Source organism: Acipenser ruthenus, chromosome 12, assembly GCF_902713425.1.
Source record: "Acipenser ruthenus chromosome 12, fAciRut3.2 maternal haplotype, whole genome shotgun sequence".
Classification (NCBI taxonomy): domain Eukaryota; kingdom Metazoa; phylum Chordata; class Actinopteri; order Acipenseriformes; family Acipenseridae; genus Acipenser; species Acipenser ruthenus.
The window spans coordinates 3,491,687-3,517,224 of record NC_081200.1 but is presented as its reverse complement, the minus strand read 5'-3'; the positions used below and the strand labels follow the sequence as shown (position 1 = coordinate 3,517,224).

Genomic DNA, 25,538 nt, shown 5'->3' with positions numbered 1-25,538 from the left:
CTCTTTGCACTCCGATGTCATTAGAACACCCTAGGGAATTTTAAAATGATGGCAGCACTGCCTGCTTCCTCTTCATAAATAACAGCAGATGCCACACACTGTAAATAACACTAGATACTTTGTTAAAAAATCTAATGAAGACATATAGAACAGATTATTTAGTCTGTTTGATAGGCTTGTGTAAAATGTATTTTCTCATTTGCATCTAACAGTATTTTTCCAGTATTGCATTTTTTCCTTTTTAAAAAGACATCAGCCACTCTACAATTTAAGCGTGCCTTTAAATAAATGTAGGCTTAAGAATGTTAAGAGTGAGATCTAATCCATACTCGTTTGATTCTACTGTCTACACTGAAGTGTTTACAAATGATCCCTTATGCAAAGATCAAAGCTGCGTATTAAGGGCTCAGCCAGGAGCCTTTGCAGGCAGAATATAGAATTTAGCAAAAGCGAATTCAGGAAATAGGTAGCATTCTATTCTACCAATCTTCAGTACACAACTGGTGGTCTCCCATTCATTATAATCTATTCATTAAAGACAGTCTTCAATTACCCAGACAGAAACTGAACTAGGAGATCAAGCATTCTTAATTGGTTAATGAACTGTCAAATTAAATGTTATAATTAGTAGAATTCTTTGTGGCCTTCACAATCTATTTCTAATTGCATTAAGGTGAAATAATGCCCCTCTTACTCTTCCCTAGCAGTCTGGCTTCTTTCATTATACCACAATACAGGCGGCTGTGTGGTCCAGTGGTTAAAGAAAAGGGCTTGTAACCAGGAGGTCCCCGGTTCAAATCCCCGCTCACTCACTGTGTGACATTGAGCAAGTCACTTAACCTCCTTGTGCTCTGTCCTTCGGGTGAGGCATTGTTGTAAATGACTCTGCAGCTGATGCATAGTTCACACACCCTAGTCTCAGTAAGTCGCCTTGGATAAAGGTGTCTGCTAAATAAACAAATAATAATAATAATTACCGGTATATGATGTAACATACAAATATTTTAGGCTTATAATGGAAAACTGTTGCCCTCTGAGGGTTGAGAAACAGAGTGGACAATAAAGTATTTTATTGATATCGTTTTTTTAACCCAAGGGGAATAAGGTGAGTAGTGAATACTGCTGTCAATATGCAGTCATACTAAACTCTTGTTTATTAAGCTCTTAAGAGTAATTCACCAAGAGAAATCTGTGATATGCTGTGGGGCACCGCTCACTTTTGGCAACAGCACAAACTATTATTGATCACGTGGAGGCTGCATTAGCCAACTGGGATGCAAGTTTCTATCTAAGGATTCAATAAAGTGTTCTGTATAAATGACACAGGCGCTTACCTAAGGCTACTAATAAAAGTTCCTGGCTGAAAGAAAGTTCTTCTGAATTTGGGTTTTGTTTACCACTATCAAATTTTCAACAGAAAAGATCAGAAATAACAAGTGGGTTTGTCTCCCTGAGCCCTCAGTGTGATGATGCGACAGTGAGAGAATATTGAACATTCACACGCCTGTCGGCACAACGAAACCAGAACCACAAAAAGTGCCGACAACATTGTAGTACTGAATCATTTTCAAACTGCAGGTTCTATTTAATAGGTTCACCCTTCAAGATGTACCAGGCAGCTGGTATGAATGACATTCTTCTGTCAGGACCTTTTTGAACGTCCTTGTATCCTTGACTTGGGGTTTATCATGAACCTGCCACTGTCCTCACTTTGCTCTGAATCAACTTTGCCTTCAGCTACAACCTGCAAAATTGAGAATATATTGTTTTGTTAAGGAGGATTATTGTGTATACAACCATTAATGATTTTTTTTTTTCTGCCAGTTTGTTTAATGCTTAGATGTTATTTCAAAACAGATTTTTTTTTAAACCAACACACTTGACTTGTCTTAAAGCGGTTCCCAACTTGTATTATTTCACATGTTGTTGTTGTTGTTATTATTATTATTATTATTATTATTATTATTATTATTATTATTATTATTATTATTATTATTATTATTATTATTATTTATTTCTTAGCAGATGCCCTTATCCAGGGCGACTTACAATTGTTACAAGATATCACATTATTTTTACATACAAGTACCCATTTATACAGTTGGGTTTTACTGGAGCAATCTAGGTAAAGTACCTTGCTCAAGGGTACAGCAGCAGTGTCCCCTACCTGGGATTGAACCCTCGACCCTCCGGTCCAGAGCCCTAACCACTACTCCACACTGCTGCCCGGTAACAGAACGTATGTGTCCACAGGCAGGTCTTTGATAAATTATATTATTTCATCAGTTTATTTCAAATTGCTGCACAAAGGCTATATTATTTGATTCATGTTTTTGTCTAATAATGTACATTTTGAGCTCTATTTTATATATACACATTTCCAAATTAATCTGCAAAGGTGATCTGACAAACAGCAAAAAGTATGATTTACTGCGTAAAATTAAGGTTTGACTTAACAATAGAGACTAATAGCTCTGTCACACAACTCTGTGTGACAGAGCCTTAAAAGCCTTAATAAGAACGCTATGATAACCCCACAATTAAGAGATTAAGTGCTCATGCAGAGCAGAACAAAACTGCTAATTAGAGAAATCTCCTGCACAGCTGACTGCTTGTTTAAAGGACAAACTGGATGTGATTTAGCTCAATAAATGGGACTGTAACTTAAAAAATGATTACAAATTGACTTTACTGAACATTAGAAATCAACCAATCACAGTTACGGATTATTCAGAATACATGTTGAATAGCCTGATTTACGATTCTTCATTTATGTGATTTACAAAAGGTTAATAGGGCAGCAGTGTGGAGTAGTGGTTAGGGCTCTGGACTCTGGACCGGAGGGTTGTGGGTTCAATCCCCAGTGGGGGACACTGCTGTTGTACCCTTGAGCAAGGTACTTTACCTAGATTGCTCCAGTAAAAACCCAACTGTATATATGGGTAATTGTATGTAAAATAATGTGATATCTGTATAATGTGAAATAATGTATAATGTAATCTTGTAACAATTGTAAGTCGCCCTGGATAAGGGCGTCTGCTAAGAAATAAATAAATAAAAAAATAAATAAATAAATAATAAACTGTCCATAGGGTGTTATTATGAGAGATGTCATTTTGCAGAGTCCAGAACTCCTGCCCATGTTGCAATTATCAAATCTAATTATTAAACCCTGCTGTGTACAGCTAAATCCACCTTCTGTACATCTAAAAGCTTGAATTAATAAATTACCAGACCACTTTACTTGCACCACTTGACCCAGACTGAGCCATTTCAACATTTTTTTTTTTTTTTAAGATTTAATGATTTTGAGTTTCGTAAAATAACTGACATCTTCTATATATTTTTTGTTCTTCATCTGATATGTTTCTAGGAGTTTGTTCATTTTAGTGTGAACCCTTCTTTTGAACTCTTTGTTTAACAGGTCCACGGAGTGGTTTTGAATACACACCATGACACAACAAAGAGTACATAAGAAGGCACTCAAATATGACATATCAGGTAGCCAAGGGACACTTACAGACACAGAAGGTACTTCCTCACAGTTTTGATAGAATGTCAAAACACTGAAAAGGTAGATCCCTCAAGTTCCATTCCAAATATATATATTTTTTCAACCAGGTCCTAAATTATTAATTGACCTGCCTAAGGAATTGATTGGAACAAACTCCCGGACTGCAGTGGATCTCAAGTGCCAGAGTTGATAACCACTGGTTTACCGGTTGGCCAGCTATTGCACCGGACGGCATGCTCACCCTATAAGGATAGCTCCATTCTCCCTCTCCATTGGTGTTCACTCCTCGCACTCTGAAAAGATATTCTGAGCAGGGGTTCAGGGATCCTGTTTCAAAAGTGCAAGCCTTTATTCCAGAAAAAAGGCCCCCTCGCTCTTCTGACAAAAACATCCTGGAATCATTAGAAACCACTTCTTGAAACTGGACATCAAAAACATCAGTGTTTTCTCCAGTTGGGACCATCCAGTAAATCTGCAGACAGAGTACCGATCAAGAATGGTATAGAAAATGTAGTATTCTGTTTATAATGAATGGGCAAAAGTTTCAATTATTCCTGTATGGGAAAAGTGTTTGTAAAGTAGTGTGTGGTCAGCTTTCAGTTCTGAAATGTCTTCTGAATAAGTGCAATCCGTTTAAACCTATCTATTGAATCTTTGAGCATTAAAATATACCCGCCCCACCCTCCTCAATGATAAGGCATACATATTCAGCACATATTCATACCTTTGCAGTATCTTCAAGCATTATGTGCTGGTAGATGATTGGTGGTCTGGGCAGCAAGCAGTCTGGTACTTTTACTGAGAAATTCCTTGAAGAGGGAAGAGCTTCCAGGTCATCGTGGCTCCTGCCAGAGTGACAGTGGAAGGTGTTCATCAGACGGTGGTCTTCTTGATAAGGCGGAGTGCTTCTCGGCCTTTTCTCCTGTCTTCTCGCCATTTTGAAGCTATTTTCTCCTTTCACCTGGACAACCTTACTTGGTGGCACCGTCAGAGGCGACTTGGAGACACGCTTGTACTGTTTCGGCTCTGGGGAGTATGTCTTGGTCATGGTTTCAGTGTCCTCTACCTGGAACAATAACTCAGGAGGCTCAGGTGGATATTTGTTATTGATGTATAGCTTTGGTGTTCTGGGTCTCTCCACTTCATCATGATAAAGATTACTTTGAAGAAGATCAATCAGATCTTTTGAAACATTTCCAAATCCCAGTCTAAAGCTCTTGTAAGGGTCTTCTTTCAGTTCATCCTCAGGTACGTAGAGCTCATCTACAATGCTGACCACCTGTGACGTCAGGTGGTTAACAGACTGCAGGAAAGCCCCTTGGTTGTGTTCCTTCAGAGCTTCCTTGCAGTACAGAAGCAAACCCTCCAGAGGATACAGCTTCTTGGAGGAATGGCTGATGAAGCTCTCTACTCGCTCTGCTCTTTCTGCTGCCTGCTTATTCATTGTGTCAATCAGCAAGTCTTCAAAGTCCCCAAGTATCTTGTGTAAGTCCAGGAATCCTTCACCGACTCTTTTGTGCGTTTCAATTTTGCTGTCTTTTATTTTCAATAGTAAATTGTTCATGTCTATGATGTCATTTTCGCATGAATACTTTGCTGAAGAACAACAGGTAAAAACAGACAGGAAAACCTTGAATATCAAAACTTTTACAAATACCTTTGAAACTTGTGGCTAGACTGGCAGTTTTTAGCATATTATATATGTAAATTACTCTTACAAAAATCTTAGTTTAAATTACATTCTATCCCCTCTCAAAGCTTTGAAATACACACGTCAAGCTCAAGCTTACTATGCACCACCTCCTGTGGGTCAAACTGTTTGACTGCCTATACCCAAAAAAACCCTGGTAACCTGTTATGATCATTTCACAGTTATAATTTGATTATCCATATCAATCAATTTACCCTTCCCTGATTCCAGTTAGTTGAATAAGCCCCCTACTTTTCAAAACAACTTAATTTTTCCAATGTTCCAATGTTCCTCTGTGTAAATATTTATGACGACAAACGTTTGCGTACATTAAGCATACATATATTGTTTAGAAACTCATGCAGCATTTTGTGGATTCTAAATTCGTGAAAATGTACTGATCGCAAACATTCCTGGTAATTGCATCCAATAGTGGCAAGATGCAAACATGGTCTGCTCAAGGGAACTGACAGTAAAATACATGATAGTCTTTAATATAAGAACTTTCTTCAGCCAATTCCTATACTGTGCACACCATACTGTCGGCATCGCATCTGTAGAGTGGTCTAATTGAATTACAAAAAATAACGATCTCTAGTAGTATACAAGGTAACTTCACTTGCCTATTTCTGAACGTGTCAAGATTTCAATGAGGTGTCCAGATTCCTCAGTGTAGGCCTCCTGAACACTAATTGCTGTGTGTGTTTTGTGGCCAGTGACTGTGCACTCATTGCAGACTGGGGTTTTGTCAGTAAGACAGTAAAAAGTCAAGGTTTTTTCAGGGTGATAGAAGCATGGAATTGGATCTGACTTTTTGTTTGCAGGATCAGTTAGGAAGTGAGCCAGGAAGGCTGGGTGGCTGTGGATCCTCTGCAGGCATTTCTTGCAGAAATTCAGCTTGCAGGTTTTACAATGCACGTGTGCCAAGCTCTTTTGCTTTAGGCAAAACTCACAGTAAATGCTATTGTCTTCTGCACCTGCCGGGCTCTTTTTGGAACTCTCTTGGGAGTACCTGCTAATGATGTTGCAAAGCAAGTTGTTTTTTGGAAAGAGCTGGATGTCGTTCTTGCTGAAGTTGAACTCTGACTTGCACACAGGACACTTGGCAGAAGAACGTCCGTATATGTCTCCGCAAGTTTGCTTTTTAATCTTTTCCACACAACTCCCACACAAGCTGTGATGGCAGGGTAGTAACTGGGCTTGTTGGCACAGATTCTCACAGCTTGGGCAGGTAAGTAGTTGATGCAAATGTTTTTGTTCACTGTTCAAATCCTTCTGTTGACCTTTTGGTCTTTTGATGGACCTGCAAAGTAAATTGCAGCACTGAATTAATACACTGGTTATTCATATAAGAGGTTATTATGGACATTTACGGTATCATTACATAATGTGTCACAAAGCTTGTCCTAAACTCCTTATAGAGAAGACTACAGTGCAATAATATATATATATATATATATATATATATATATATATATATATATATATATATATATGATCAAATTGCGAAATGTAAAATACCAAACAAGCTAAGGGAAACACAAAAGAAGAGACAGCTTCTTCGGTCTGGTGATAGGGGCGCTGTGGGAAGGGGTGCGGTGTATTGCTCATCACTGTAGACAGCTTTTTGGGTCTTCCAATACATATATATATATATATATATATATATATATAATATATATATATATATATATAAATATATATATATATAAATATATATATATATATATATATATATATATATATATATATATATATATATATATAAATAAATAAATTGAAAAAGGAAAACTGCTGTGTAACAAAAGATGCAAAAAAAACAACCAAAAAATATAAACAACAAAAAGGTAATGGTAAGTACACCCATGTGAATAATTTGATTATATATATTATATATATATATATATATATATATATATATATATATATATATATATATATATATATATATATATATATATATATATATATAATATCAGGCCGTTTCGGACTACGACTCCTTCGGGGGTTTTTATGTTTTATATGGGCTGTAAACAAACCATAAAAATGAACGATCGTTGGATACTGACAATTATTTTGCAGACTAGAATACCCTACGTAAAATTACACACCTGCTGTTTGAATCGTCAGGGCTCAATTTGTCCTCACATTTTTTCTTCCCTGTTTCCTTGCCAGAGCTCGCTGGAGGGGATGATTTTGGCCGCTCTTCTGCACTTTTCTTCCACCATTTCTCTTCTAATTTCCGTTCACTCTGCGACATCTCAGATCCAAACCAGCTGTTGATTGTAAACACCACGTGGGATGTTAGTTATCGATGGCAGGTGCCGAAATAAATACCCTTGTCACCACAATAAGGGTTCATAGAATTCCAAATTTAATTAATTAATTCCATTTTTTGTGAAAGTAAAAACTTTTTTTTTCTTCCAAGTTTGTTTTATTTGAATTCACTGCAGTGCACCTTAAATTAATCGAAAAAAAAGTTACCAATAAGTTTATCCAGAAAGTGGTAAGTGGAACTCTAATATCTTCATAGAGTATAGACACAATTATTTGGTAATTATGTATATATTAGAAAAAAAAAGAATGCTGGACACATGCAGTGTTTTCTAGAACAGTTACTGCCTTTTTTCCCCCCGAATGTTGTAAACATTCTTTAATGCCCGTATCTGTTTATCCAAAGTTAATCATACACAAACATATCACAAGTTTATTTTAAAAAATGTACTGTATTTAGCTGACCTCTGCAGCAACGATCATGTATTTATGTATTTATTACCGTTCTGTTCTGCATACTTCTATTTTAAGTTTAAGATCCACTTTTTTTCATTACTTTAAATCGTAAATATATATATATATATATATATATATATATATATATATATATATATATATATATATATATATATATATACACACACTATCAGAGCCAACCAAAGTATATTTAACCAAGTGTATGTGGCTAATAATATACCGGAGTAAGTCGATTTATTTCATGGAGACGGTTAGATTCATTTTTTGAAAACATGACAAGAAAGCCCATACAGTATTGTTTGATAAGTCACACTTTCTTTAGTCCACTTACCTTATTCTGTCATGCAAATGAATTGTTACAACGCGTTGACGTTGTTGTCAACGCTGGCATTTCCACCCACTCCCATTCCTGCAGTCCTCTGAAATGACTGTACCCGCAGTTAACAGTATCCTCGGATCATAATAATACACCTACTTCATCATAATTGCCTACTTTTACTCCTTGTACCTAAAAACAGCGATTACAACTAAATTCCTCACCGTGCACTAGCACTGTGACGTAATAAATACGTCATAATACACACAAAAGTTGACCTGTGTTCAACTAAGAGAACGTAGAGGTAGTTTGCTTAAAACAATAATGGCGACAGGCTGGAAGAACATTTCTTTGATTCTGGGGGATGGACAAGGTTTGTCAATTTATATGACAACAAAAAATAAGCCGAAAGTTACTTCAGATATGTTTAATATTATAATGTGACTTATTTATAAAATATTATTTTATATAAAATTGATAAAATATGTATGCAATTATGATGATGATGATGATGATGAGGGTCTGTTTACAATATGAATTGCAGTTTTAAAATGGCTAATCTGCCGTTTTGCTTTTGGATTTTAGGATGTGTTGCATATTTGAAACGTTCAACTAGCCTTGTTCAAAGCTAACAAAGTTCGCCTAGTTGATCCACCCGATAGGATTGTAATCATTCATTGAATGAACATTATCAGGTGCACCAACGCACCTCTGGTATAATGCATCATGCAAATTCACAGAATGGGTGCTTGTATTTTTTAGGGCACAGGCTAAAATAAATATTGTCATTCTCACTCTCTTGTATCACATATTATTAATACTACTGATTTCTAGTATTGTATTTATACTGTGTTGAATCAAACCTACAGGGATGACTGCAGCTTCCTTTTGTGTTTTTCAATTCAGTGATTAAAAGGTGTCTTGAAAAAGCTGAAAAGCTCAACAAAAATAAATTATAGTAAGGGCTCCAGTTATTATCTGTGAGAAAAAAAAAAGTGTGTGAAATGTGTTAGGTCTGAAAGCTAGCCTAGTTTTCATCGCTGTTACAGGTAAATTGATATTCAGATGCTGTTTTTTTTTGTCAGTAAGTGTGAAACAAACAGTACAAATTGCCTCAATGTTGTTATTATATTAGCGTTGTTATCTTTTCTATATCCTATATGTATATGCTGTAGTGAATGGCTGTTTTGTATTTGGTGCTGCTGTGGGTACCTTTTTGTTTGCCTGTCAGTCCGAGTGGGCTGTTGTCATCGTGGGGTGAAGATGCATTAATCTAGATCGTGTGTGTTCCGAATTCAGCATCAAATCATTCACACAAAGCTTCAGCTGAATTCTAAAACCAGTTTTTATTGGCCAATGTACAGAAAGTGCTGTAGTGACCAATAAATAAATAAATACTAAAAAAAATAAACATTTTACAGAATTTAGTATTTTTAAATAGCCTTTAAAAAAAAAAAAAAAAAAAAAATCTAGTACAACAGACATTTTATGTCATGATTATAGTCAGAACCTGACAATGCAAACTTAAAAAGCTGAAATATCATGGACCAAGGATCACGACAGAGTCATCACAAGCACATGAATTAAGCATATGTATTCTTATTGTTCATTGCAACAAACTTCACTTGTAATCTATGCGTAGTTTCAAAAAGTACATTCTCCCAGCTAAATCAAATGGTAAAAACACAAAGAGAGATCCAGTCATAACAAAGGACCCTCTGTCATTCCTATGTATAAAAACTCTTTCCACTGCTTTTAATCCATCAGATAAAGGAGTCCTTTCTCTCTAGTACTACATGTAGTAATGACAGACACCACTGATTTAAATGCATAATGTTAAATATTACATACCCACGTACGGAGAACTGCCCTTTTAAAACAGTGTTTTGGTAAAGTGTAGCCAGAAGTCGTATCAATCAATGTACAGTATAAACCAACTCTCTTGATGGGCTTTTGTTAAACTGGTTGAAGGGGTATGAAATGTCACAGGAGTTGTTTTCAACTTGCTTTTTAGTTGCTTCTGATCATGCAGGACTCGCACTACTTTAAAAAAAAAAAAAAATAAATAAAAGTTTTGTATGCAGTATATTTGGATATGGGGGATTATATATATATATATATATATATATATATATATATATATATATATATATATATATATATATATATATATATATATATATTATATATATAAACTGATGCACAATGAAAACACAACAGTCTGTTTGACATCAACCACGCACATACATAATGTTATTTACATTTTAAATAGTGAGCAGATAGGTTTGTTGATTGTTTGAGTAGTATTGTTCCTTGGGATAACAAAATAATGAGCTCAAGTCATGTGATTTCATAAAAACACCAGGTGCTCAGTGTCTGGTATTTGAGTTGAGTTAAAATTGCTAAAATGAGTTGATTAAGAATGTGTATAAATAGCCACTCTTAAAGACATGATTTTAATTAATGCAAGAACAGCAAAAGATAAGACCATGCCTCGCTTGAGTAATGAAGATCGACTGGTTGCTATCGGCATGATTGAAGGCGGCCTGTCTGTGAGAAGTTGCTTGGAGAATGAGATGTTCTGCATCAAAAATCAGCAGACTAGTCCAGAGAAACCAGGAAACTGGCTGTGAGGAACAACACGTCCTGGAAGGCAGAGGGTCACCACACCGGCCCACCATGTCACGATGAGCGTTATGCTGACTGTTGCGTTGTTCAAGCCAACCAGTGGGGCAGTGGAAGTGTGATGATGTGGGGAGGAATCTCCTTTAACACAAGAACGCCTTTGGTGCAGAATGAGGGCAACCTTACTGCTCAGCGATACATTGGCGAAGTCCTTGAGGCAACAGTTTTTCCGTCCCTGCAAGCCAATCTGGTGTCGATTTTCCAGCAGGACAATGCAAGACCACACAGTGCTAGGATTACAATTGTACAACTTCAAGAAAACAATGTCGAGGTCTTGCCGTGGCCAGCTTTTTCTCCCACCTAAGTCCAATAGAACATCTGTGGGACCAAATCGCCAGTGTCATCCAAAGGAGACAACCGCGACCAGCCAACCTTCGCCAGCTGGCTGCAGCTGTACAGGAAGAGTGGTGGAACATCCCACAGCAGTCTCTCCAGAGGCTGATCAGGTCTACGCGTCAACACTGCCAGGATTGTGTTAATGCTCAGAGAGGTCACACCGGATACTAACATCTGTATTTTTGTTCATATTTTCTGTGATTTTGACAGCTGTGTTTAAAATATTTGATTAAATCCATTAGACCTGAGTGTTGCATTTCTTTTGTGCATCTTTGTGTGTGTGTATATATATATTATATATATATATATATATATATATATATATATATATAAAGTTTTCCCCCAAATCCATGATAAACAGAGGGACACATAATTGCCAAAAAGTTAAGATGGATGTAATATATATATTCAAGTCAACTTATAAAAACAGAAACCACTCAACCTGCCTCTAAACCAAACAACCCGGGTATTGTCTAAATGTAAGTATCCTAACTGGTATTTACTGAACAGCTTAAAAAATATATATAGCAGTACCTCCCCTTGTAATGTGCCAGCTGAACTACCAGAAAAATAAATACATTTACATAAATAAATAAATCACTAAACATTTGGTAACAAAAAAAAAGTGACATGAAAAATAATTGACAATTGAAAAAAAAAATCTGTGTAAGATTTCTGAATTCTTTTTGCATCAAATAAATACAGATAATTTGGTAAATTTAAAATATTAAGGCTAAGGCTAAAAGGCTAAATAAAATATCATATATATTCCATTGACTGATTAAAGGTATTAAAAGATTGCAACTTTATTTTTACACTACAGGTTTATACGATAGAAGGGTGCACAATATACAATGTATACAAGAGAACTTAGTTTAGCCTTTGCTTTCTGACCTCACAATGGGCTACCGAACAGGTGGCGAAACAATACATTACAAAGGTCAGAGGTTGACAAACTGCTTTGGAGCCAGACAATATGTGAAAAGGCTATTAACAGGCAGAATTTCTATATATATTAAAGCTGTTCAGACAAAGACTACAGATTGTTTAACAAGACTGATCCGACACCTTTTAAATAAAAACCTTAGAAGTGCAAGTCCACAAAGATTTCTGGATTTAAATAATTCCAGTTTTGGGAGATTAATGTAGGGCAGCTTAGTTGAAGCATATTTAAAAATCAGTGAAAGTAATTTGAGTTCATAATAAAATGAACACATTCAGTAGGTAATGAGAGTACAGTCAGATTGAAACATTTACAAAAGAAAAAATGCTGTCATTTTTCTTAAACTAAAATAAACTGCTAGATGATATATGCAAATGAAAACCTTTGTCCTATATTGCAGTAAAGCCAGAAAGTGGGTTACCATAAAAAGTGCAGAACACTTTCCTAGCCAGCAGAGGGCAACGTTTTATAAAGTGTGAGGCCGAGTTAAACATGTAATACACCAACTCAAAGTCTTGCCAATGAATGGGTAGCCTTAGAAACAGGCAAAGATGCTGTAGTGTTTCAGGGGTGGTGGAGAGGAAAGGTTGTCTAATAACGTAGTGTTGAGTTGTTCCACTCCAGCTGCTCTCTCCTCTTGCCGTCGCACTGGCCCTCCATGGTCACTGCCTCCTCGTCATCACTGTCGTCTGATTCAGCACTCGTGATGTCATCTTCCTCCAACTCGTCTTCCTCCTCCTCTTCCTCGTCCTCGCTCTCTTCATTTGCCTGCTGCGGCTCTTCAACGTTCTAGAACACACAGGAGATGTAGAAACGATATAGCATATATAGCTTACATCTAGTCAATTTGAACTATTATTATTATTATTTATTATATATTTTTTCCATTCACTGAATAAATTAATCCGTAATTTTATTTACCCATAACTTATCTTTGGAATTACCAAAACATCATGTATTTAGTTGTGTTTTTTTTTTTTTTAAAAGATGTATTCAGGATACAAAATACTCAACATAATTGATTAAATATTTACCAGTATCGGTAATATATATTTTCATTTTTTTCAATAATGCTTTCGTGTACATAGGTAAAGGTTTGCACAAGATGCTTTTCTCTAGTGGTACCTTTTTTTTATTATCAATTGTGGTTGTCTTACAAAGACCCAGATGGCATGCTGGTTTCAATGGAATCTCTTTGAAAAACCCCACTGAAACAGAACAAGCTCTATAAAGCATATTCTTGTGGGCATGGTGGTGTAGTTTTATTTTCCTGTCACTGAACTCAATGGCAATGCAAATTGGGTTGTACATCTGACATAGTGAATCCCCAAAGGTTAGAATGGCTACACACAGCTCTGTGATGCACTATACATAAATAAATGAATGGGAAGATACTCTTTTTCAATAGAGTAAAGCAGTATAAGATATTCACATATCTTTTCTTTAGCTAAATAAATACTAAAAATGATTGGTCTCCAAATTAACCTGCGTTTTAATATATTTGTATTTACTTCCACTTTGTAACTATCTTTTGTTTTGTTATTCCTTCAAAACCCATTTCAGACAGGATACTGTATGAAATCTTCTTCACAAGAAGAATGTTACTTCGTTAACCAACCACAGGATACATTTCCCGATGCTTTTGGTTTGCAAACATGCCTTAGAATGGGGCCAATTAACACTGTTAATTTGTAGCAGTTTTGACTTGTTCCTAACATCCACTTGACACAGAAGCTAAACTAATTGGAGACTTTCCCATGTAACCTAGACTGAACCTTCAGAGCAATAATTGGTGTTTCAGAATCACATTTTTTCTAAATAAGGTCTACAAGAATAGTATTGAGCCTGTGGTTCTATAATCTAAAAATTTCTTTTCAATGCCGAATGCTACCTTCACGTTGCACTGAAGAACCAGTTCAAGGTTACAATAGGTGACTCAAGGGGCTGCGTGGCGTACCTGGCTAACTCGGCAGCCTCTCATGTCTTTCACCTCTGGAGGCCTGGGTTCGAATCTGACTCCTAATAAGCCCTCCTTGCATATTAGTCCACATTATTTGGAGTAATTGACTGAATTACTGGATTGCGGGGGGGTTGAGGAGCAGCAGTGAGGAGAAACTTTCATAATGTTGCTATTTACTGTCTGACTGTACAGTGTCATTGCATGAGCACTAAATTCACAGAAACGACGAGACTGACCTCCATGGGGTTGACGGTAATAGTCAGCGCCAAGTCGTCCCAATCCGTTTGGTTTTCCTTTGCACCTCCCCCACTCTCACAGGAGTGCAGACGGGCCACTCGAACCCTGTAGATTCCCAGCACTACGATGAGGAGCAGAGAGCTGATACACACCACAATCACAACGGTGGCAGCGCTTGGAATTGCTGAAAGAAAAAAAAAAATACAAGGTATCTGGTAACGCAGCAGCAAATGAAGGCCATAATGCATTTATTCAACCACTCCACTGGACTGAGCAAACAGAAGGCAGGTTGCTAATATAATTTGTGCCCAGTAGGTCACTTACCATACTGTATTACATAGGCCTACTGTATTGTACTAATATCAATGCAATCTCATACACTCATGTACTGTATCAATGTATTCCAGACACCAGACTGCCTGCTGAAGAGGCGGATGTACTACAAGGTTACCACCTGGCCAGCAGCGAATGGAAGTCGATTAAGCGGCATGGGGAGTGATGGGTGGTTGCAGAGCACCAGATGAGTGCAGCAGGGAGTGAGAATGGAAAGCATCTGAATGTATCCTGCCCCAATCTCCTTGTGATTGTGGACATACTACACACAATCAAGGGGGTTTCTATGCAGAGGAAATTCCTGTGCTCTGAAGCAGCAGCACTTGTGAGTTCAAATGTTCTTCATCTGACTAATCAAGTTGAGAGTGCAAGAGAAAATACACTCAACCTGATCAGAGGCAGCCCCAAACACTTTTAAACATATAAACATCTAAATAATAAAAATTAAAAAAATGATGAAACATGATATTAATATATAAATGCACTTAATCTGTTTATATAGAACGTTGCGGTTTATACATTTAGAATGTCATTGACATGCTGAGGCTCAGTGAAATTATAAGTGTAGCTGCTGTCTATTGGTTCTAATGGGGAAGTTACTCGTAATGCTTTTCATTGGTGCAAATCACTACCCAATAAGGGGTCAGAGGAATAGCAGGCTATTTGGTACAGCGTACCCAAACAGAAACTCGCTCTCTGATACTCCTTAAAAAAGGTAATTACCGACAACGCCATACTGCCAACACGACATACAATAGCCTATTTTACTGTGACCGTGTTTTCTATACTGAACCTTTGGAAACGTTTCCATGTCATCCAGAACACTGACAAAACACTTCTGGCACAGGGAAAAATAAAAGGGGCGAACCCGAGACCAGCAAACTGAAGAACTATAGAATGCAATTCAACGTCCCTTCCTATCTGCAGCATCTGTCCTTGTCTGTCTATTCATAGCCCTATCCCCTCCAGTCCAGGCAGCAGTGAGAATGCACTTGTTACTGTTAACTCCCTCTCCGCAGCCAGCAGTGCAGTAGGGTATGAAAGACAGGCTTTAATTGACCATGTTATCCATCTCTTTCTCCTGTATGTAACGAGCATCAAGAATCTATCAGCCGCTTTCTTATTTAATTGTCATTCAGAGGGTCAATAGAACCAGGATAAATGAAGGGAGCACCAACTGCAGTGCCTTCATAGAGTTTACAATATCATATTGTCAGGGTTTGCTTTGACAGGGTTTTAAAACCATTTTACAAGGTTCATCTTTTGGTGTGACACTAAGCTCTATAGTCGTTGACTGTTTAACAATACAATACAGTATTAGCTGCAAAATACAGGCCAGTAGCTTAAATAACCAGTAAAGGTGGGACGAGTAAATGCACACTTTAAAATCATGTGTGGTATCTTACATCTACTGTCTTGTGTGGCAAATGAGTATAATCTGTTTCTGTACTGAAACCTGTGTCATAGAAAAGCAGAATACGTGTCTTACCCAAGCTGTGGGCGCTGTTTACATTGTGCCTCATCACTGGGTGGGGAATTGCCTGGAAGTACTGAGGTTGAACTGCCATGTGATTCACGTGCTCCCTGGAATTTGAGTTGTGCAGGACATTGACCTTCAGGAGGAAAAGAAAATGCTTTGGTTACCCCGAGCGGATAATCCCAGAGGGAGATGCAACGAGAGCAGCTAGTCAGGATGAGAGGAGACATTCGAGCAGCTTTCATGGACTGCTTCAGCAACAACTACTGTATGAATACCTGGAGATTCAAAAGGTTTAGGAAATGGCTTTAATCCAATTCCCAGGATTTCAGCCTTCCATAAAAAAGCAGCGTTGATAATCATTTTTAGCTTTTTTTTTTGATAACTCTTTATATGCATAGTTACCATGTACTTTGTGTATAAATATTTTTGCACACAATACGTAAGTACACAATTGTACCAGAAAAGGGTTAAGGGTTAGGGTTAAGTTTACAGTTAGTTAGGGATAGGGTTAGGGTTATATTATGCAAAATGATTTACACCTATTAAGTACATGGTAACTATGCATAATGACATTGTAATTATGTGTAAATACACAGTAATTACACAATGTAACGTGTGACCTTTTTATTATTTTATAAATAGGTTACTATATACAGTGTCAGTACTACAGACTGTATCAGTACATGAACAATATTGTTAATAAGCTAGTTGTTAACAGTTTCCTAAAAAAGATCCCCTTAAAAACCAGTGGGACCAAAAACAATGTGGAACAGGAAAATACAATTTGTTTTACAGAAAGAGTAAAGTTTCGGATTCTCTTTTTTTTGACGATGCTGTACTTGCCTCTAAATTAAACTCATTGCTCGTGTATCTTCCATTCAGCTCTGAGCATGTTAGCTTGAACCTCCTTCCAAAAATGCCGGCGCTGTGCCAGTTCAGATATCGCACCTGTCTCAGTACTTGCTCGTAGTTGGACATGGTATCCACACCTGCAAAAAAGAAGTTCAGCCAGGGTTTGCAGACCCTTAATTGAAAAAGAACCCCACTAAACAACAAACACCCCCCATCTACTCATGCATCTTGGACAAAAGTGATTCAATACAGCCACCATGTAACTCTTCCATTTATATACCAATAAGCCAATTGGGGGGAAATAAGGGAATCAGTAACACTGAAGAGGTGTTAGCTGCAATGCATATCACTTCCCTGTGCCTCACTTTATATTACTGTTACAAAGAGACGCTTGCAACAGTGGTAAAAGTCAGATTTGGAAATATTCAGTAAGTAAAAAGACTAGGTACAATTTAAAAGCAATGATAAGCTATTGGGACATTTGCATCGGTGAGACAATTAAATTAAAATGGAACATGCATTTGAAAACAGCCATAAAAACAAAATCACGACAACAAAATGTAATGGGCTGCCTTTTTATTCCTCAATTACATACCATAGATGGAAATTCCAGAAGTGGAGTTTGCTGCATCCAAATGCTTTCCGTGCAGCTCATTCCTATTGAGTTGCAGGCTCTCCTGGTCTGGGTTCAGTTCATTCCCGATAACCAGAATATCGCAGTAATCCAGGTTGTGAATGATTTCTTCCTGCCCACCACGCTTGCGAGCTAGATATGCAAGAAAAGAAAACCAAGCGCATGACTATGAATCCAGATAATGCATTTACGTTTGCTATGGCAGACTATAAGTGTGACCAATTCTACCTTCATCCTTTCTCATTTCCTTGGAATATGGCCACACGAAGATTTTCAGTAGGTTACATTATTCAAAAGGGGATTTCGACTGAGAAAACACCATTTAATAAAGTAGCAATTTGTAGTTGATACTGCAAAACACTATGTCAGGGTGGAGCTTCGGATCTGAACACCTGAAAAGTTTCAATAGTTAAACAAAGCATTTGTTGCCATAGTGACAGTACTGTGTTTTCCTAAATACAATCAGCATCAGGGAAAAGCCTTTGAGATGCAATAATGCTGTTTCAAAGAAGATCCCGGGGGCGCGTGCGACTCGTTTTTGGCACCTCAAAGGCAGGTATCCCCCAGGCACCAGAAGGCCACGCGACTGGGAGCGCCTTGTTGAAGGAAGGGGTGTTTGGAAAGTCAGGATGATGCGAGACAAGTACAGGCAGGCTTGCTGCTGCACCCCATGAGAAAATCAACATGAAGAGGTTTCATATTGCCACCTGATGCTTGTTTTGTTTTTCTTTGGAGCAGAGCACATGGTGTAGGAGTACCAACAATGATGATTGGAATACTACAGAGAGAGGTTCAATCCAGAGCTTTATCATGTACAAACTGATAATGAGGCTTTTTGGCACAATATGGAGAGTGCTTAGGGAAGAGAAAGTGGCTTTGGACTGCCAGAATAAAGCCTGGCCCTGTCATTTCCTCATTAATGAGAAAGACTGGTGTCAGACAACTGTGAAACATGGGATATCACTCCATTTTACATCATCTTACTAATTTCTCAGTATACAACTCACTGTAATCTCGAGGATTCGGAATGTGACTTGAATACTTTACAAAAGCAGGTGTATTTCTGTTGGTTTTGTAGCCACCGGGCAATGCAGTATAAATGTCCAAGTTTGCGATGCACACCATTCAAATTGTACATGCATACAAAAATTAATTATTAATATTAATTTTTTTTTTTATACAGAAATATCTAGAAGACTGGGAAGTGCTTAGGAATATGAGTGCTGCAATATTTTTGTTTTATAATACAGTGACTTCAAGTGGAATTTTTTGTTTGAGGCTAGATCACCTTGAGTCATTTGTCTGCTAGACAGATGCTTTACTCAGCAGGTTATTTCAGTCCATCCCAATTCTTCATTGTGATGGTTGGATGGAATTCAACCCCCCCCACCCCCACCCCCCCCAAAAAAACCTCTCCATGACAAATGATAGATACCAGGACCTCAAAGAGAAGTCTAATGGAAGCCATTATCACTAACCTATACCAAGCAATACTTTAAACCTAAAATGTTTAAAACCTACAATTTATATATACACTGTTCGATTGAATTTCCTTTGCAATGGAACGACTTGAAATTAAGAACACTAAAACCTTGCCTAACATTTTTTAAATGTTTTTAATATAATCTGTTGTTGTTATAATGTAATGGAAATGGTTAAACTAGATTCAATTAAGCATACTGTAGCTGCCTTCCAAAAACCTGAAAGCAAATGACATAATTCTAGCTTACACTGACATGAAATAATGGCTGGTGTAATGACAATTCTTTCATTTGACAGTGTAATGAGGAGATATTCGTGACAAGAGGCAGAAATATTCTGAAATCGTGCAGACTCTTGAAAACGTTTTTATATTTATTTTTATATATATATATATATATATATATATATATATATATATATATTTATATATATATATATATATATATATATACACACACACACACATATATATATATATATATATATATATATATATATATACACACACACACACATACATACAGTGCCTTGCAAAAGTATTCAGACCCCTGACCAATTGTCTCATATTACTGAATTACAAATGGTACATTGAAATTTCGTTCCGTTTGATATTTTATTTTAAAACACTGTAACTCAAAATCAATTATTGTAAGGTGACATTGGTTTTATGTTGGGAAATATTTTTAAGAAAAATAAAAAACTGAACTAAACTACCTTTTCCCTGCGGTGGCAGGTCTGTTTTGGTGACAGTGCTGATGATTCGGATGTCAGGGAAAAGCACCAGTCCCTCTGAGCTCTCAAACTCTGTGTCCAGTCGGGCGAAGTGGTCCATCCCAGTGATTGTTATCCGGGGCTCGCTGGGCTGCAGAACCACTATGAAGGCATCGACGTCAGGGATGGAGATGCAGGTATCTTCACCGTAGCACCTACAAGGCAAAGGAGATCAGTATAGTAATAAGACATGATAACGTACATAAAAGCGGGATTGGAATAATCCACTTGCACTCCAATCAGTCCGATTTAGTTTTTGCTTTTGCTTTTTTTGATGCGCTATCAAAGCTGCAGTATCAAGTTCCGGCTGAGTGAATGAGATACAGGCAATCGTGGAGGGAAGCCGAGTATAACGACCCCGATTGCAAGCTCCTGATGCTTTTAGAAACACGTGAAGAGAGTACTGGATCCAGCGTATTTGCCCTGAAAGTATAGAAGAGTAGAATCTATTTGAATGCCATACTGTAAACAGCACTGGATACTAATAATGTCACTCCTGAGGAATCCTGATGTTTAACCCCAGAGGAGGGGTTATTGAAGCGATGACTACAGGGGCATCGAGTGTACGAGGAGATAACGCCATCATCAAGTGGATAAAATCCCAGAGCCTGTTCAGCTGTTAAGCTATCCACAACTTCAAAATGCTCACAACTTGAAGGTAATTTACTGCATAGAGAATCTCAGTCAAGTAGACAGATGCTTTGGCGACTGCCTTCTTCAGTGCACTGCAAAACACAGGTTGTTGGAGTAACACTATAGAAAAGGTTTGGTCTAGTAGTGGACGAGTGTATCTGTTCAGTGTCACTTTGCCTCCTTCATTATACTGGATGTATACATGTTAAGAGGGCCCATGTGGATGTACACTGAATCCATCTGTATGAAAAGGTGCTACTCCTGTGTGTTTTCAAGGACTGTGCCACATTACCTCTGTGAATACCAACAACTCATGTTGTTTCATGTTGTGATTATTATAACACAGTGCCTAAAATGGAGGTATGGAGGCAGGTCCAGTGTAACCATATAGGCAGACCAGGCGGCCGCCTAGGGCAGTAAATTCAAGGGGGCGGCAAAAACGGTACATAATTACATTTTATACTTCACATTTCTTTAGTTGTAAAATATTCAACATCTTGGATCACTGTTTCTTGTTCTGAAAAACTTATTGGTGACGTTACGGAACCATATCATGAGCAGTGGTGTAGTCCTAAACCTGGAAGTACAGGAACGGTGGGGGGGGGGGGGGGGCGGGGCGGGGTGATCATGCCGGTGTCGTGTCACGTGAAATCTGGTCTCCCCTGGGAACAGGCTTGTGGTTGTTGAGCCCGTTGCTAAGCAAAGGATGCACTGAAGTTCCTTGCATAGTCAAATGGGGCGGGGCATTATTGTCCTTAAAGTCATCCCTTAAAGCCATTAGATTTGGCGAGAAATTTGCTAAATTGGCAACACTGCTTGAAGGCACAGAAAAAAATATTTGATTTCCGCACGGCTTATTTGCCTTGACACAACAAGGAAAAGAGATCGCTTCATCGGTGCCCAGGCACTGAAATTAGAGCTGTTGTGTTACGAAAGTGGCACACATCGGTAAAGATTCTTTAATTCTTTTAAGTTAATTCTTAAGTCAAGGATCTGCCTATAGAAAAAAGTACCGGAGGATTTGCTGTGCACGATTATGTGATCACTAACCTACATGTTAGATACCAGTTTTATAGTTCTATATAGTTTTGTGACAATGTAAAAAAAAAAAAAACATAATCTGGTGTACAATAATTTGTTTATATAGAGTTACAAAGAGTGAAACGGAGAGCAGCAAAATTTTGTTTGCCTACGGCAGCAAAAATCCTTGCGCTGGCCCTGTGTGGAGGTGCCACTTCCAGTACTGCCAATGCCAGCTAATCTCCCCGCACGGTTTGATTGAAATATCATGTGACAGAATCCTTTGCTGGTTGTTTCACTTTCCTCTCTTATGCTTTAAATTGGTTGTTCTCGAATGGCTTGGCCAGTGATGCAGAGCGGCTGACTCATATGCCTGCCTTGTATGACTTGGAAGCTGTCCAAATTAATTAAGAAGAAAATGACAAGATGCTTGAAAGACTAATTCATACTGTCTCCATCTCCCACAGCATTACTAGGGTTATTAAATGTGAGACCTTGTAAGCAGCCAGATCATGGCTCTGTTTTGTTGCTTGTTGACATGGAGTTTGAAAGAAAACACTCTCTCAATTGCCCAGTACGATTGAATCGATTCTCATCTTAATTGTACTTTTGCATGATGCTACGAGTTTGTGAAGCGGAAAGCAAATTCATACACTCAGCTAAATTAGATATACAGTATAAATAAAATGATATTCCATCAGCACATTTGGACAGTCTCTCTCAAGGTTACCACTAAATAATAAAGTATGAAACACAAGTAATTTAAGGGTGTTAGCAAACCTACTGCACATGCAGTATAATTTCTAAAGTCGCTCTGGCAATAGACTATACATTATCAGAACAATCTGCATAATAATACCTGTTACTCATTCATATGAAGGAAACAGATCCACTCATTGTAGTTTGCTTTTCCTATTGGTAGTTTCTACATGTTAAATGACAGTCAATGTTTCTTGCCTGGGTAAGTGATCAGAATAGCAGTCAGGCTTCCACTAATGCAAAATGGTAATTGGGCAGGTTTTACCAATGGTCATATTAGCACACAATGCCACAGGGAGGCATAAATATCCAAATTGTTATTTGGGCATTACGGTAAGGTGTGGCGCTAGGAGTAGTAGAGCAGTTTTTTTCATGCACTGTGTTTTGCTTGTTAATGCCCATTGCGTCTCTGGTGATCTGTTCCTCTTTAACAAAGCCCAAACACGCTCGCTGTCAGCTCTACTAAATGATGTTGCAATGACCAAAAAATGAAGTTGCTTAGTTATATGATAGTATGCACATCAAGTAAGAGATACAGTATGAGGAAGGTCAGTCGTCTAAACAGTTCTTGCCTGTGGCTTTATCCTTAAGTCCAAGGTAAATAAAAATAAATACATATATTTTAAAGAAACGACCAGAATCTCGGCTTGAGATCTTTAACTGATGGCGTCTCAATTGTGCAGCCTCGGTCTCTCAGCTGTAATACAATCCTGCTTTCCTAACTGCTTCTCTTCAAAAAACAGTTAATTCGTCTTCAAGCTCTACAGTTCAAGGGTTATAGTATTTTTATTGTCATATAGTGGATAGCTGTGTGGTCACGGTGTGTTGATACAGTACCTGCTTCACAAGGTAAGCAGATTTGCTGAAAGCTGCAAAAACTGATAATACAGCCACTGATCACAGTGATCATTCAGAGCTTTTCCTTCTTGCTACAGAGAATGACATTTAGAGGTTAAAGAAACAGTCTCTAAGGCTTTACTTCACTGGTAATCACTTTTTACTTTACTGTGCTTTACTACACTTTGCTATGGTTTTACCGTAGTACCCGGCAGTAAACGTTTCAGTCACATCCTAACTGGAAGAGAGGCTTTTACCAGTCTTACCAGTAAGATGGATGTCCAAGCCAGATGTTCTGCATAGTAAATCAACAATATTTTTTGAGAAACCACTGCATTGTGAAATGGATTGCTCTTTAAAATCTTGTGCATTTATTTGAAGAGGCGTTTATGATCTATTCAAGGTTACCAAGATATTTAGTATTTCGTAAAACAGGCAACACATAACACAGCCCTTCTACATTTATTATTCTGTCTCAATAAGTGCTGTATTTGAAACTGGGGTTTTGTACATATTAAAAAAAGAGCCCATGAACAATGCATTTTTAGTCTGTGTAAGTAATAATTTTTAGAATGTCTAAATGCATTTGCAGTGAAAGAAACTTCAGTGTTGAAAAATTGCACACTGCTTGGCTCTCCCAGAAACCCATGGGAATGTAAGCACAACCTTGTTTGGAAACTGAGTATTACTGTGCATAACTAGGGTTAACACTTTGCACCAGGTTCTCAAAGCTTACATCCAATGGCACATTTTTTTTTACATTAAAAAAAGAAAAATACTATTTCAGTTCTAAAACAAATAAAGACTACTTAAACACCCCCTACATTAAGCTGGATTTGATTTGATACTGTGATCTTTTGTTGATGATGGTTAGTACTATAATGCAGTTGCTACTAAAGCCACGTTTCAAAGGCGACACATTCAATCTGTTCACTTACTGTACTGTAGTAGAGGTTTTGAGACGCCTGATGCCTGGAGTGGGGAACTGTCTGGAGTTGATGTACGACACTTTCCGCAGGGCCTGATTGATGTACTCTATGTCATCTCCCTCCATGACGAGTGTTGACTGAGAAGGATTGAAGTGGAACTGGGCAAAACAAAACAAGATCAAACATTAACAAGTGATGATACCCCAAATCACAATGTCATGAGGTGGCTCTATCTGCCAGTCTATCTCATTCTCTCTCCTTGCACGCTCATTCTCCGTCTCTCTCCCTCCACCTCCCTCTCCCTGCATTCTTGAGATAAGAATATTGGTGACAAAAGAACTAAAAATACTGTTTATGTATTGCAGTGCTTTGGTACTGAAAAGCAACACATATATATTGCACTCCCAGAGCTTTGGAGTTTGACATTTTTAATTGTTAAAGAAAAAACGAAATTCTTCCCATTGAGATACAGTACTGTTTTAAGCATACCACAATATTGCATGGTGCTTGTGTACTTACAGTTCCCTTAGGAAATTCATGCAATAGATTATTTTTTAAAACAGATTAGATGGCACTACTACAATATACAAAAGCCTCATCTGGGAAAGGGAATATAGACTAGGTCGGTGTTCAAAGGTTTAATGAAGTGATGTAGCTAAAGATTTCTGTGCGATATGGGAAAGCTCTTATATTTCAATATTTAACAGGTCGGCTTTAGAATCGCTTTTGAAAGATCTGTTAAAAAAAAAAAAAAAAAAAAGAACAAACGAACCAGCAGCCCCAGGAACTACTGGAAATTAACTGGTTTACTGATACAGCTGGAAATCCAGACAGACTACAATCTGAATATCCGTTTGCAATAGTGCATGTCAAATGTCCAGCAAGTAGTTTTGTGTATTACACTGTAGGTTGCATATGTGGTAATGTTATGACTGCTATTAGGGCTTGTATACCTCACCCCTCAACATACTGTATTAATCATAAGTTGTCATTCTATTGGCTACAACTCTCTAGCTTAGTCTTTTCCTGTTATCCAGTAATCACAGACAGCTTTTGTTTGAGTAGACTATTTTTTTTCCAGACTATCCTGCTGTTTCTTAATTCCCCAAGTAACAGCAATTAATCACAGAGTTCTTGAATGTAATTACACATCCACATCATGTTGTTTTACCTACTTAATAATCAATGCACAGTTTAATTAATTGACAGAACTGCTAAAGATATATCGGTAGCTCTTCATGTTCAGCATGTACGAATTCCAACAAGTAATAACTTCAGTGTAATGTCATGTAAATGCATCAGCTAATGAGATGTTGAAATGTTGTTGTTTTGCAATTTTAACAAATGCACGGGCTGCTTTGGTCAGACAGAAAACA

The 25,538-nt window shown here is 37.6% G+C and overlaps 2 protein-coding genes across 5 annotated transcripts in view; both read right to left on the bottom strand.

The window, feature by feature from the left end:
• Positions 1 to 1,211: 1,211 nt before the first annotated feature.
• LOC131740036 (tripartite motif-containing protein 42-like) lies at positions 1,212 to 7,714 on the bottom strand. 2 transcript variants are annotated; one of them, XM_059034347.1, is made up of 4 exons: positions 7,316 to 7,714; positions 4,239 to 6,507; positions 3,756 to 3,986; positions 1,212 to 1,744 (listed from the first exon to the last, which is right to left on the bottom strand). In XM_059034347.1, exons 2-4 carry the CDS (start codon positions 5,076 to 5,078, stop codon positions 1,643 to 1,645), a joined length of 1,173 nt encoding a protein of 390 aa, XP_058890330.1. In that variant the 5' UTR covers positions 5,079 to 6,507; positions 7,316 to 7,714; the 3' UTR covers positions 1,212 to 1,642. The 2 variants fall into 2 exon arrangements, with proteins under 2 accessions (XP_058890330.1, XP_058890329.1); XM_059034346.1 differs by lacking the exon at positions 1,212 to 1,744 and having other exon boundaries at positions 3,093 to 3,986.
• Positions 7,715 to 9,598: 1,884 nt separating this feature from the next.
• Positions 9,599 to 25,538, bottom strand: part of LOC117416519 (calsyntenin-2-like) — a 141,347-nt gene continuing 125,407 nt past the window's right edge. For all 3 annotated transcript variants that reach the window (XM_034027640.3, XM_059034344.1, XM_059034345.1), the window contains exons 11-17: positions 24,172 to 24,320; positions 19,928 to 20,139; positions 17,693 to 17,863; positions 17,089 to 17,234; positions 16,255 to 16,378; positions 14,432 to 14,616; positions 9,599 to 13,024 (exon numbers count right to left, since the gene is read on the bottom strand). In XM_034027640.3, the coding sequence (XP_033883531.3) occupies positions 12,827 to 13,024; positions 14,432 to 14,616; positions 16,255 to 16,378; positions 17,089 to 17,234; positions 17,693 to 17,863; positions 19,928 to 20,139; positions 24,172 to 24,320 (1,185 nt within the window). In that variant the 3' untranslated portion in view covers positions 9,599 to 12,826. The remainder of the gene's footprint in view (positions 13,025 to 14,431; positions 14,617 to 16,254; positions 16,379 to 17,088; positions 17,235 to 17,692; positions 17,864 to 19,927; positions 20,140 to 24,171; positions 24,321 to 25,538) is intronic.